A 14442-nucleotide genomic window follows, 5' to 3' on the forward strand; every position below is an offset into this window, starting at 1 on the left:
AGTGACTGTATACATGTGATATTTTCTTATCAAATAAAACTGGGTTCTACTTAAAATACTTATTTCTTCTCTAATTTGTCTTCAGAGTAGAAACAGAGTGTGGCATAAAAACCTGTGTTAATGGGCCATGCCACTTTTTTCTCTTTTGTTCTTTTTAAAGCAACTGCAAAATCATTCCAATGGCTTTGCTTATGGTTATTAAAGAATTAAATAGCGTAACCTCGTTTTTCCATGCCTAGGCTCAACTAGAAAGAAAAAGTTAGTGAATTATGATTCAAAAGTGTGGTTAGAAATTAATTTTTAAACAATAACTGTATTGAACAACATAGGGCATGACATATTAGTTTGTAAAATGGCAAAACTAAACATTAATTCATATAACAATGAGAGCAAATGGTATAATAACCATTTAATGGTTCTTTATTGTTTTCTGAAGAAAAGGATTTTATTCCCCCACAACCCTATATTTAAGAACATTTCATATCCGTAGACACTTAGTACACCTGTATTAAGCTAGAATTTCCTTTATCTCTTAAATGACAGCAAAGAGCTGTAAGGACCAGTCGGTTACACCGTGCTGCAGAAATCACTCCAATTTCATGCTTCTCTAATGCGTAGCGTCTATGAAATTACCTGCACGATCACAGTCAAAATTTTATTGCCATAAACTATCACTGCATGACTCCTCTGCCATGCAAAATATGCTACAATTTTAATTAAAATTGATTTAATCACAAATTTATTAAATCATAAATTTATATATAGTAGCTTTTAGAGGAACACATCAAAATCGGCTCAGATTGTAACAACATTTTTTACATACAAAACTTAAAAAAGGATGTCTTTCTCTTTACTTAATGTTTAAGAAATGAATGGTCAAAGATTTTTAAATTTTTCCTTAATTTAAATGGTTTCTTCAAAAGGCATAACCTCCAAATGCCAATGCACAGTTAAAGATTTTGGTTTTCTCAAAGTTACTAAAATCTTTATAGACACCTTTTCTTAAGAATAATAAAGTATGATACAGAGACATAATAAGCCTTAAAAAAATACCTGAGAGGTCTTGCCTGGGGATTGCCTGCTTCTACATATGGATGTAAATAATCCTTTATGTAGAGATCAGCAGCACTATTAGAATGGGTGCAAATGAGAATCCTGCTGAAATAAATGGTGCAAATAAAAAGAATGATAAAACACAAAACTATTCAAGCAGTATAACACCAAAAAAAAGCAGCGGCCATTTTAATATAATACATTTCCCGCAACCTACTCAGTAACCTCTAACATATTATGCAATTACGCTTTTAGGAAATTATTGTTAAAGCTTAATTACTCTTTAAGCTGTAAAGGAGATCAGTTCCCCCAAATTATTTTTAAATCTATCATAGAAAATTATTTTTTAAAAACCCAACCCTTTTGGCACTAACATTTATCACAATCTCTTAGCAGACTTGGCGTTTTGAGGACTATTTAAAAGCTACCATTCTCTATGTTGCCCATTTTTAAAAGCAGTACATTTTCAGAGAATTCAAATTTTAGTGCTTTGGGGTTTGAGTGTGGCTCTTTTTCTTTATTTGTAATTTTTTAAAATTTTTGCCAGCAAGATGAAAACTGTCTCGCTAGCCCTTGCTTTGTCTTCACGACAAGGACAGAAACCGTGGCCTGCTGATGAGACCGGGGCACACACAACGCCACCTCACCTGGTCTCCTGCTGCTGGAGGATGTGCTTGACGGCCTGAGCCAGGGTGAACGTCTTGCCGGTGCCGTAGGGGCCGATGATGAGGACGGGGGGCAGCTGTACCGAGAGTGGGGTCGTAACGGCCAGGACGGCCTCCTTCTGTTTTGCGTTTAGCCGAGGGTCCAACTGCTCGTCCCACTGTCTAAAGAAATGAACATGTAAGTTATTTTAAACACATGCATCTTATTCACAAGCAGAACATGGCACACAAGTATCCTGAATGTTACTGAACCGTTAAAAATACTGAAATAACATAGCATCTGTAAAAACAAATGCTTATTCTAAAACTACTTTTTAAAAAATTCCTAACAAAGTCGGTGTAGGGTGTTTCACTACTCGGATCAAAATTCACTTTAGTTATCCTGTCCTTTCCAAGTGCAAAAAGTCTGGGAACTAACCAAGAGATATCACAACACACTTCCAGTCTAGTTGCTATGTAGCAGCAGTTTCTTTGTATAGCAAATAAAATGGAAAAGGGAAACTAACTGATTTTGAAATTATAATCCATTGAAAGATCTATCAGTAAAATTTAAAACAAAAGAAAAAGAAAAAAACCTGTGTCACTGGTTAAGAGATACCAAACTTTTATAAAGTTCTTAATTGAAAAAATAGCAGGGTTTTTTTTAAGGCCAAACAATATGAAACGTTTTCTGATTTTTTTTCACGCACACAAATAACATACATATGTCCTAATTTTCTGGGTAGAGAACACCTGTCATGGCAACACAAATGGCTGTTGTAATGAAATCTATCTTATTAGTGTCCCTTCTATGACTTGGCTAAGTATTGAAGATTTAAATGGACGGCAGATGCTGAAAGGGATCAAAGTAAGTGGAGAATCAACAGCATTCTTTCTCATAACTACAATTATAATACTAAATATTGCAACAACTATGGTAAAAATGAAAGAGATGTAAACCAAAATAGGAAGGGCGTGTAAAGAGACTCTTAGAAAATTTGCAAAATGCCTACAAAATAATCCTGAAATAGGAGGACACAGTTTAGAAGCAAAATGCCCATTCTGTGAGGCTACACTCTACTTAAACAGAAGCTAGTTATTTATGGAAAGTTTTCTTAACTCTTTCAGTTTTAAAAAATTATAACCAATGCTATATATTATGATAGATAACTTCAAACAAACAAAATTCTCCTAATGTAAAACCTTAGAAAACAAATTTTAAGCATATAAACATGTCATTATTTATTTTTCTGAAAGTTAACTTTTTTAAAGTAAAAAACAAAAGGACTCTGACCAGTGGCACGAGATTTCCTGGAAGCCATTCACTAAAACTCCAAAGAATCCCTCAGCATTAACCAGTTTCTTTACTCAAAATTCTGCCAGTACCTAGCAATGCTCCATCTCCTATAAATAAGGAAACTGCTTTAGGTAGGTACCAAGTCCAGAGCTAATACACGTGGCAGGAACTGTGGCACGGTTACCCCCAAACCACCCGCGGTGCCCGTCTCTTCCTCCTTCCACTACTGAGCCCAGACAGCTGTAATACTCCCTTGCCAGCCTCTGTGGCTGGAGACCCAACTCTGGTCAATGAGACGTAAAAGAAGTCCCTCAGAAGGGCTTCTATACCCAATAAAACAAAACAAAGCCTCTCTAGAAGAAAGCCTTCCTGCTGCTTTGCCTTCCTCCTTCACCTTGCTGGAAAAAGCTCATGATAAATAAAATTGCAGAAGCCATCTTATAATCATGAGGCAACAACAGGAATCACAAAGAAAACGAATATGCTCTCTAAGTAGAGAGAAAAGGGAGACTAGGTCTGCAAAGGTACTGCTGAGCCCCCGTACCAGCCCTCAACCACCCAGCTCCGGGCCTCTACTTCTATTTGTTTAAGCCACAGTCAATCCAACAAACTGTCGCTTGCATCTATACCTGACCACTATGATTCTACAATAACTGACCCCAATGGTTCCTTTATCTGTACATGGAGATAATGAAACTTGCATCAGATAGATATTTTAAAGGATCAAATAAGATAATGCATGTAAGCTGTTAAGAAGAATAACTAAAAAAAAGAAAAAAAGAATAACTGAGCAATAAGCGCAAAATTAACTTTGACTTCTATTACTATAATATTTTCTGAGGATTTCAGAAAAATAAGATATTACTTGACCAGCACACACTTTTGAAAATCAAAGAATGTTTTTAGAATACCCTCTAATCTCTCAAATTTGGGGACTTTAATGAACTTATGAATGAGATCGATATTAGATTATATACATAAGTATAAATCTAAGAGATTAGTGATAGATTTACAGGTATAATTCTAAAATATGTCGATATCTCTGTTTTATTTATACAGACCATTCTACTTGTCAATTGTTTCAGTGCAAATAAACGCTTCAGAGTAGATCAGAAACTTTACCAATGTGAGTCATCTCTATAGTTTCTGGTCATGAATGATGAACATTTATAGAAAGCCAATAAGTAAAACAAATTGTCTCTATTTATTATACTACCTGCTTAATAAAGGGAAGAAAATTTACAATAAACATGATGGTAAAAGTCATCTCTGATTTTCACAATTAAAACAATATAAAGTCTTCTCAAGTTTACTCTGAATAAAATAAGAGTTATTTTATTCCCTGAACCAAATAATTCTAAGTTCTTTTTTTTTTTTTCCTGGTCTGACGCATTGTTGTAATTAATTTATAGACTATATGCTCAAGAGTAATTTCTCAATTTCATTTATCTTTCTATATTCCACCTTATTCCAGAAAAGATTTTAAATGGCTAATAGCTTCTCAGCGTTCCTAGACCTAGATACATTTTAATTACTATTTAAATTACAGTGGTATGAAATCTCTTCCTGCTTGAAGGTTTTCTGCTACTTGACATTTCCTTACGTCTGCAGTTAACACTTGCAATCAGTGGTATTTGAATATACTGCTATACACATATATTTTTCAGAAGTGAACATATCAAGTCAATGCCTATAAGTTTATTGGTATGGCCTCACATTTGAAACCCTAATTTTCTTCTTTAAACATGATATTCTTATTAACTTAAATGTGTCATATATTAATAATGTGCAAGGTTGTGTTGGAGATTCAAAGACAAATAAGATGTGGTCTCTTCTAAAAAGCTCAGTCTAATGAAAACAGCAGAAATGTACTCAACTGATAAAAATTAATTTTAGAGAAATTATGCTTGAAAGTACAAAACTGACTGAACCTAGCACATACTAGGCATCAATAAATATTAGTTGAAATAATGAAACGGAAGAGCAGATTCATTTACTAGAAGGATAGAGCCCTTGGGCGGGACTAAATTTTAAAGGACAGGTAGATCCTCCAATAGGTCAACATTGGGCAAGGATTATTTCAGGGAGAAAAAAACCACAGATAGAAAACACAGGGCTGCGGGAGGCAGAAATGCAGCGTTCAACGAGTATAAAGTTTCCGTTTTGCAACATGAAAAGGTTCTGGAGATAAACTACACAACAATGTGAAGACACTTCGCACTCTTGAACTGCACACTTAAAAATGGTTAAGATGGTAAATTTTACGTTATGTAGAGTTTACCACAATTTTTTTTAATTTTAAAGAATTTTTAAAAAGATAAGGAGGCAAATAAGTTCAGGGCAAATTAAACAAACGTCAAGGTAATTCTATACGGCTAGAACATGAGGATTTAGAGGAAGAAAGGGAGAGTAAGAAGAAAAAAGTAGAAGAAATCTGAAAAGATACTGCTGAGAAGCATTGTCAATGAGACCACATAATATGAGTTTTGCATTAGGACGTCAGACTTTATCTGCATCTCAAGGAGAAGCCCTTCAGAGGTTTATAAGCAGTGAAATGAAATGAGTATTTTAGCAAACTAACTCTGGAAGAAGTATGTGGGTCGGACCACAGAACAGAGACACAGACAGCGGGACTGACAACTGACAAGAAGGCTAGGGAAACAGCCCAGCCCTAAATTATGCCCTGGCTGTAGGGGTGGAAAGAAGGGAAGGATGCAGAGAAGCTGAATCCCATAAGAGCTAAAAATATGAGATGTCACTGGATTTTTACAATTGGTAGATCACGGATTACTTTCAGGAGAGTGAGGAAGTAGAAGACATTACAGGATGAGTAGATAAGAATATCACAATTAGGTTGACTATCCTTGCTCAAGAATTTTGGCAATAAAAAGAAGAATGAGGAAAGCGAAAACAAGGGAGAAATGATTTGGGTTTTGTATTATAAGGCATATTTTGATTTGTTCTGTTTTTAGGACCAGAAGAAATGAAGTGTGAGGGGAAATGATATAAGTCGCTTCTAGGCCTGGCCCATAAAAACTTCCCACATGGTCCTCTGTGCTCCTGCTTCCCCTGCCTGCCAGCTCATGTCAGCACCCAGGGTGGCCTTGGAAACCACTCAGTAAAGATACCAGAGCCTCCATCAGAGATGGAACAGGGTCACCCTACCATGACTAGATTGACACAAGTGATTAAAAAATAAACTATTTTGTGGAGCCCCTGAGATTAAAAAAAAAAAAAAAAAAAATGGTAGAGTGAGCTGGGCATGGGCAGGGGCCAAGAGGATAAAATCCAGTAAAAGAATAAAAAAGATTCAGTCATAGAGCTGTCACTACAGTTAGTCTGGAAACAAAATAGAGGTATCATATTTAACTACATGTAAAGATGTGTAAAGAGAATTAAGCAGAAAAATACTTACATAACAATTAACTTTATAGCATCTTCCACGATACTTCCTCCATTTTCCTAAATTACAAAAATGTCTTCCCTATTCAAAAATTATTTTAAATTAACTATTTGAACCATTTAAAAAAGGCCCTTGTTTCCCTATTCAGCTTCTACTCAGGAATATTCCTAAATTGCTTGGCATTCTATCAAATTAAGGCCGTTGAGAAAAGCAATAGAACTTATTTAGACTCTGAGGAAAAGTGAAGAAAATCGATGATGAACTTCAAATGCTTCATTCTAAGGGTTCTTGTACTCTCTTTTCTCAACTAATAACATGTCTCTTGAAGAATATATGGAGACTCTCTTATAAACATATTTGAGTTATTTGACACATATTAAATTTAAAATGTATATAACTTCTGGAATGAGATATCTCTTTTTTGTACCTGTTGGGACTCCAAGGTATGGTTGGGGTCATAGTGACGTCTGGAAACAAAACCCCAGTGTCCTTGATCCTGTCTAGCGCATAATGCATTTCACAGAGGGGTAATCGATTTAATTGAAACTGAAGTTCAACCTAAAAGACAAAATTTTAAAGATTATTTTAAAAAGCATTAAAGCAAACACCAGTGCTTTTCAGCTTCCTAGAATGCTCTGTGGAGATCCCCTTTTACAGGGGCCAAGTTTAGAGATGCCTTTAAAGTGTAATCATAGTGTAATAATAATTATTATGCCTAATATTTGCTTTGTTTATTCAGTGCCAGGCACTGTAATATGCACTTTACATAGATTACCCCATTTAATAGCACCAATGACGTGTATACTATTATAAACCTCATTTTTCATCTAAAGAAACTGAGGCACTTGTAAATTACTTAATCTTAAATAAAGATCATCTGATTCCACCATTCCTATGAAGAATATATTTGATAAAATTAGTAGAACATCTGTGAAATATCATCCCTCAAGGGTTAAAACAAGGCCTATGACACTGTATTGATTTACTATTAATGGATAATATTCACCAAATGCTATATTTAAAAAGAAAAAAAGAGTAGCTTTCCAGTTAAATATGGCAGCCTGAGCACAGTTCACCTAAAAACCCATAAAGACAAAAAGAACAGGAGCAGATACAACTTCAGATAAGAACTGCCCCAGGATCTAGCTTAGTTTGTTTTAATCTGTTCTTCCATTGCCGATTTGAAACAGAAATCAGCAAGCTTGACCTTGTATAACACTGGAACATTTTAGATTTTACTTAAAGAGAATCGATTTTCTCTGAACGTTATCAAAGGTCCAACTCTCCACCCACCAGAATCAATACTTCAAAGTCAGCTGCACTTCTAGCTGTGGCAGAAGGGGGGAAGTGAAAGCAGCAGGAGAGGACCTGCTGACGGGGAAAGTACAGACACCGTGAAGCTGCCACACTTCAGGACATACCTGTGCGTCACAGTCAGGCCGAAGATTAAGTTCTTCACAGCATTCCCTGGATATCCTTAAAAATATATATTCTTTTGTTTTTTCTTCAATAGTAGCTTCATAAACCTTCTCTTTGGTTCCCTGGGTCTGTACTAACTTCTCTTTAGGGACTGGTAATAAATAAACAGCATTGACTTTGGTCATCACCAGCCGTCCCGCCAAAGTATCTTCCGAAAGTGTCTCCGAAAGCTTAAAACGGCCGAACAGTTGTCCATTCTGAGCATACTTTGCACCTCCAGAAACTCCAGTGAGCATGAAGCTTGCTAGAATCTGCAAGTGCACCTTCAGGTTGAACCTAAGTCAGCAGCAGAAAATGAGTTTGACTATTTTACATCAAAAACATTAAAACTAAGTAAGAGAGTAAAACAAAATAAATCAAATACAAACATAGAAAAATTCAAGGTTCATTATCAATTCCACTCCACTGAGCTACAAATTATATACTGTCTTTAATCCGAGCTGGAAACAACAGAACTTTAAGTGAATGAACTCTGCAAGTTTATAAAAAGGCAGGCTTAGGCGTGCTGAAGAACACACACATATTTTTAAGTCTGAGCGCATTTAAAATGAAGCTAAGCATGGTTTTTTAATAAAATGAAACATCATGTATCAGTTAATATGAAAGTCTGTTTGAATGTATCATGAGGACAATCAAGACTTTAAAATCACCTAAAGCCAGAAGGAAATGTACTGTATTGAAACCACAACAGACTTCTACTAAACTGCTGCTTTCCAAGTAGACCTTACCAAGATTCTAACCATAAAATTTCTCTTCCCCTAGCGCTGACAAGTAACATCCAGAGCACATTTTTACTCATGGCTACATCAAGGCAGGTCTCATGCCCAAATTATGGGAAGAAAAGTTAAAGGCTATCTTCTTAGACAATGGCTGGTGCACTCGCTCCCACTTCCATGAGCACGCGTGAGCATGAAAGAGAACGTGGCTGTGCAAGGAGCACAGAGAATCGAGATGAATTCACACAGTCAAGAGAGAGGAAGTGAGACAAAGATTTCAGTAAATGCACAGCTCTTCCCCTTTGCCGTTCCGAAATGGCGCCGTGAGAGAGAAGACAAAGTGGCAACAATGGGAACGCTGTCTCCTTTCTCGTCACAAGGTTTAAAGAATTTGAATGAAAAATTTAATTGTTTTATAATCTATATACCCATTTGTGCAAAAGGCTACTTTTTAATGGTACTACTGAATTTTCTTTTCAGATCTTCTTTTGGATACGTGAGGTCAAGAATGTCTTATAAATTCTTAAGGAAAAAGAAAAAAAACCCTTTTCTAAAACATTATACACTTCTGTAACACAAACTTTTGTACTGCTGACAATATTAGAGAGGAGAAGTCAATGCCTGGCTTCAAAGGACAGGCTGACTCTGACTCTCATTATTGGCTAATGCATCTGGTGACTTTAAGTTGAAGCCAATGTTCACTTACGATTCCAAAAATCCTAGGGCTCTTAAGATATATGTTAAATCTACTCTGCCTGTGTGCCCTATAAATGGAACAACAAAGCCTGGATGACAGCACATCTGTTTACAACATGGTTCACTGAATATTTTAAGTCCCCTGTTGAGACCTACTGCTCAGAGAAAATATTCCTTTCAAAATATTACTGCTCACTGACAAGGCACCTGGTTACCCAAGAGCTCTGATGGAGAGGACCAACAAGATTAATGTTGTTTTCATGCCTGATAACACAACATCCATTCTAAAGCCCATGGATCAAGGAGTAATTTCGACTAACAAGTCTTCTTATTTAAGAAATATATTTCATAAGGCTATGGCTCCTATAGACAGTGATTCCTCTGATGGATCTGGGCAAAGTCAACTGAACACCTTCTAGAAAGGATCTGCCATTCCAGACACCATTAAAAACATTTGTCATTCATGGGAAGAGGTCAGAATATCAACATTAACCGTAGTTTAATAAAAGAAGCTGATTCCAACCCTCATGGATGACTCTGAGGGGTTCAAGACTTCAGGGGAGGAAGAAACTGCAGATGTGGTGGAAACAGCAAGAGGACTAGAATTAGAAGTGGAGCCTGAAGATGGGACTGAGTTACTGCAATCTCGTGATAAAAAGCTAACAGATGAGGAGTTGCTTCTTATGGATGAGCAAAGAGAGTGGTTTCTTGAGATGGAATCTACTCCTGGTGAAGAGGCTGTGAAGACTGTTGAAATGACAACAAAAGATTTAGAATATGACATAAACTTAGTTGATAAAGCAGTGGCAGGGTTTGAGAGGACTGACTCCAATTTGGAACAAGTTCTAACTGTGGATAAAATGCTATCAAACAGTGTTGCTGCTACAGAGAAACTGTTCATGAAGAGTCAATCGATGCAGCAATTTTAAGAAATTAAAATAAGACAGCCACCCCAACCTTCAGCAACCACGAACCACCCTGATCAGTGAGCAGCCAGCAACACTGAGGCAAGACCCTCCACCAGCAAAAAGATCATGTCTTGCCGAAGGCCAGACGATGGTTGGCATTTTTTAGCAATAAAGTATTTTTAAATTAAGGTATGTACTTTTTTTTTTTTAGACATCCTGCTATTTCACTTAATAGCCTACAGAATAGAGTAAACCTAACTCTTATATGTACTGGGAAATCAACACATTCACGTGACTTGCTTTACTGCAATATCTGCTTTACTGTGGTGGTCTGGAACTGAACCCACACTATCTCTGAGGTGTTCCTGTACAGTCCAATCCTTATAATTAAAATGTAAGGAACCAGTATGAATTCCCCCAATACTACTTTCATGATTACTTTTCAAAATATGTGGTCTCCTTCAGTTTTTGTACATTTGTTCGACAAATAATCACTGAGTGTTTGCTCTCCCACTGACAGAGGCCTCCTGAAGAGCAGGGACCACGCGTCTATACTGCCAGTGCTCGGCAGCAGTGGAGGCGAGCAAGGCACTATACACTAGGGGTGCCAAGATGAGCACAGTTCTTCCCTTAAGCTCATATACCAATACTGGATAACAGCTACTGAATAACAACCATTTCACTACCTGGCTGCACTCAGGTACCCCTCTGTATTTCAAACATGAAAAATACTATCCAAAGGGGAGATGTTAAAAAGGAAAGAAAGGAAAGAAAAGTGTTTCCAAAGTAACTTACTTGCTGACTTCCTTATACTGGGCTATCTCCTCAATATAAAGAAGGTCATGCAACCGGGACTGATAGTTGGTCTTGGTCAATGATTTGTCTAAAACGGACTGGGTAAACAGCTGGTCAGCAGAGAGAGGAATTTGGTATCTGATAAGAAGGCTCTTCTCCAAATCAGTAGTTTCATTAGGTTCAAAATCTATAATAGTCTTAGAAGAAGAATCCCAACGCTTAGCCGTGGTTACCAGCTGTTGTTTTGCATGCATCAGGTACTCAAGATCTAAATGGAAACAAAAAACACATTTATAAAGGAACACAACATTAAAATTCTCAAATAATACACTGTGCATTTTGGTAAGAGAATTCTGTATGCTAAAGTTCTTAAAAATGAAACAATATAAAACCCCATTTGACAGAGTGTTTTCCCCATATCAGAAATATTTTTTTGTCTAGGTTAACAAAATAACATAAATAGGAATTCATGTAAAAAATATTTTTTTGTACCTCAGGCTAGGTCATACCAGAGATAGTTATTAACATTTTAAAAATACAGATTAACATTTAGAACTTAACTCTTTAGTCAAGAGAAATCTGATCTGCAGGAAGAAAGTATGGTAAATTTCTCATAAGACAAAATCTCATCAGGTGATAATCACTTTTCTCTTCCTACTAGAGAAACAAAAACCTTTCGTGTTTTTTTCCCACATTAAATTCCACATTAAAAGTGATAAAAAGTACTATTCAAATGCCATTTCAGAAAAATCCAGTTTAGCCTCAGTTAAATTGCATGGTAGGTAGGGCACAATGTCAAAATGAATGACTGATCAAGTTCTCACAGCTCTGGAAAAAAAATGCAGCAGAATACCAGCACCGGGTGAAACACATCGTAACGTAAGTCCTGAGCACTGGGTAGCCTCACTCTATCCACAGTGCATGTTAGTTTTCTATTGAGTGGAACACACATACACCTACAAATATGAAACTTGACCAAAAGGGGAAGAAAACAGTTGCTTAACTAACGCACTAGGCCAAGACCCAGTTTTAATCTATAACCGAATCGGGAAGATGGTTTTAAAACTCCAGTTAAAACTTTAGGGAGAAATAATAAAACGTTTAAACAGAGATCAGTCTCCAAAGTGCAAAGACAAGTTATCCTGTGCTATCTCTGAAATGAGAGCAGATTGTATAATTGTCTTGTCTTGCTTTGTGACAGATTTGGCTATATTTAAATGTTATATATAAATTATAAACATATAAGTATAGTCATCCACCAAGAGAAATTTCTCAATATTAGAAAATAGTTTATCCCAGTATCATAATAAAGATTAAAATGTAAAAGTCCTAATTTCTAATCTTTGTTCCTTGAAAAGGCACTTTTACATGCCAGTTTGATTATTCATCAAATGGCAATATAAACACAACTATAACCATCAATATATAAAGGTTGTCTTCTTATTAAAATTTTGCATTTTTAAAATCCTCTGGATCAGATAATGATGGCCTGTTTTTGCAATAGCCTCACGAGAAGTTTCATAAACTAACCACATTTTCTTCCTAAATCACTCTAAAATTGGGTCCTTCCTATCCTTTCTTAGATCACAGCTATAAAAAATATTTAAATTATGCAAAGGCCAACATTCCTAAAACAGATTATACCATCACTAAAGATCAGATACTATGAACAAAATAGCCAGGATGTACATAATTTTCTTCCCTTAATTCAAAAGTCAAAAGGAGAAACACTAATGGTACAGAAACCAAATAACCAGCTCTTTAAAAAAACCCACTAAACTCTGTGCAGTATTAAACAATCTATTTAATATGTAATAAAAGGATGTCTATTCTTTGGACATAGGGAAATTATATTTCATAATTTTATCTTAAATAAGAAACTGATTCAGACTATACCTACACATCAATATTATATTCACATTCTTTAAAAAGTCACTAGCGACTCCTAACTGCCATTTAAGTAACTGGGATAATAACAAACTTAAAATGGTACAGCTTTCCTTTAAAAAAGCTTTTGTATCACCTATTTAATAGACAAAGCAAATTTTACAGAAAATCACTCTACTCTGGGCTAAAAGTATTCAGGCTTTTTGGGAAAAGTGGCATGAGAAATAGTATCTGTTTTTCTCATTTTACCTATTTAGTACCATGATTCCCACCCTGATTTTATGAAATTCTTAAAATGAATGTCTTTAGCAGGTAGCACAACAATTTCAAAACAATTCTGAAACAATGTTAAATTTTATTCCATCTTTTTAATAACTATAAATACAATATAGGAGAGAGGAGACCTAGGGGAGCAGAGAGAAGAATCCTGGGAAAATCCACGTGTACCAGCATCAAAAAGTCTCCAAACCACTGACCTTGGCCATTAACTCAGGCATCCAAGATGGACGGGGGCCAGTGACTACTGGGCGTATCTTCTGCAAAAACCACTTCTCTTTCCCTGCTCATGTGCAACTTGAGACAAACTTCTGCCTCCAATCCTCTCAGTTATAAAAAGCTTCTTATTAAACCTGTTTAATTACCCACCTACTTACAGCGGTTAAAGGTCATTAGGTCTTAAGAGCTCCTCTTTAAGCAAAGGAGGAAGCTGAGGCTCCCCCAGGGGGACACTGGACACGCTAGTCGTGGGGCTCATCTCGCCCCCCGTGCAGCACATGCACCAGCTAACACGCAACCCAGACGTGAACACTGCTCAGGGCACCTGAGCCAGTCCGTCCATGGCTCAGAAAGCGCTCTTCCTCAGTCTAAACTAGGCTAAAATTAAAAATAAAAAAAACCCAAAACATTCTGGGGAGATGAAAAGTGAACAGGTTAGAATCAATATGCCTAAAATCACTTAGGGAGAGTTTAACACTGACTTATTAAGCAACTCCTGTAATAATAAATCTGAAACGCTGACAAAGTATAAACCCACGGAATTTGTTACCCTGAGGTATGACAGGCAGAAGCTACACATGTATTTTAAGAGAAATTCATAGGAAAAAGGTAAAGATAATTAGAACACACCTAATTTCCTGACGATAACATATGGGAAGGACTCTTACTGTGAGAAACAGAATTCAAGGTTGGAATAACTAGTCTGACACAAGATTCGCTTCTCAACTTCCCTCACCTTTCTGATTACTGTGAACAGCAAATGCTCTCATTTCAGCCGCACAGTTACTATTCTAATAAAGCATCCAAAGGGTTGGTCTGTCATATCTTGAAGTACGTAGTACAGCAGACTTGAAAATTATCCTAAACAGACCCTGGACCGTGGATAAGAAGTTAGGAGAAAAACATGCAGTGTCCTACATACCCAGCACACAGGCTGACACACAAGAGGCATGCAGTAAATGCATGTCAAATGTGGGATTTATTAAAAACAGGTATATTTATCTAGGACTTAAAGAGAATGAGATGAAATGATTCCTAATTCCAAAACTGGATACAACACTCTTCCTTA

At 36.3% G+C, this 14442-nt stretch overlaps 1 protein-coding gene across 8 annotated transcripts in view; it reads right to left on the minus strand.

Moving 5' to 3' along the window:
• The window catches only part of HELZ (helicase with zinc finger), a 153762-nt gene that overhangs the window by 86048 nt on the left and 53272 nt on the right, over positions 1-14442 (minus strand). For 4 of the 8 annotated variants that reach the window (XM_067021926.1, XM_059046573.2, XM_067021924.1 and 1 more), the window contains 5 exons: positions 10992-11259; positions 7819-8152; positions 6825-6955; positions 1701-1880; positions 1054-1158 (listed from right to left, as the gene is read on the minus strand). In XM_067021926.1, the coding sequence (XP_066878027.1) occupies positions 1054-1158; positions 1701-1880; positions 6825-6955; positions 7819-8152; positions 10992-11259 (1018 nt within the window). The remainder of the gene's footprint in view (positions 1-1053; positions 1159-1700; positions 1881-6824; positions 6956-7818; positions 8153-10991; positions 11260-14442) is intronic. The other 4 variants (XM_067021927.1, XM_067021922.1, XM_067021928.1 and 1 more) reach the window with 2 other exon arrangements.

This window comes from Kogia breviceps, chromosome 19, assembly GCF_026419965.1.
Source record: "Kogia breviceps isolate mKogBre1 chromosome 19, mKogBre1 haplotype 1, whole genome shotgun sequence".
NCBI lineage: Eukaryota > Metazoa > Chordata > Mammalia > Artiodactyla > Physeteridae > Kogia > Kogia breviceps.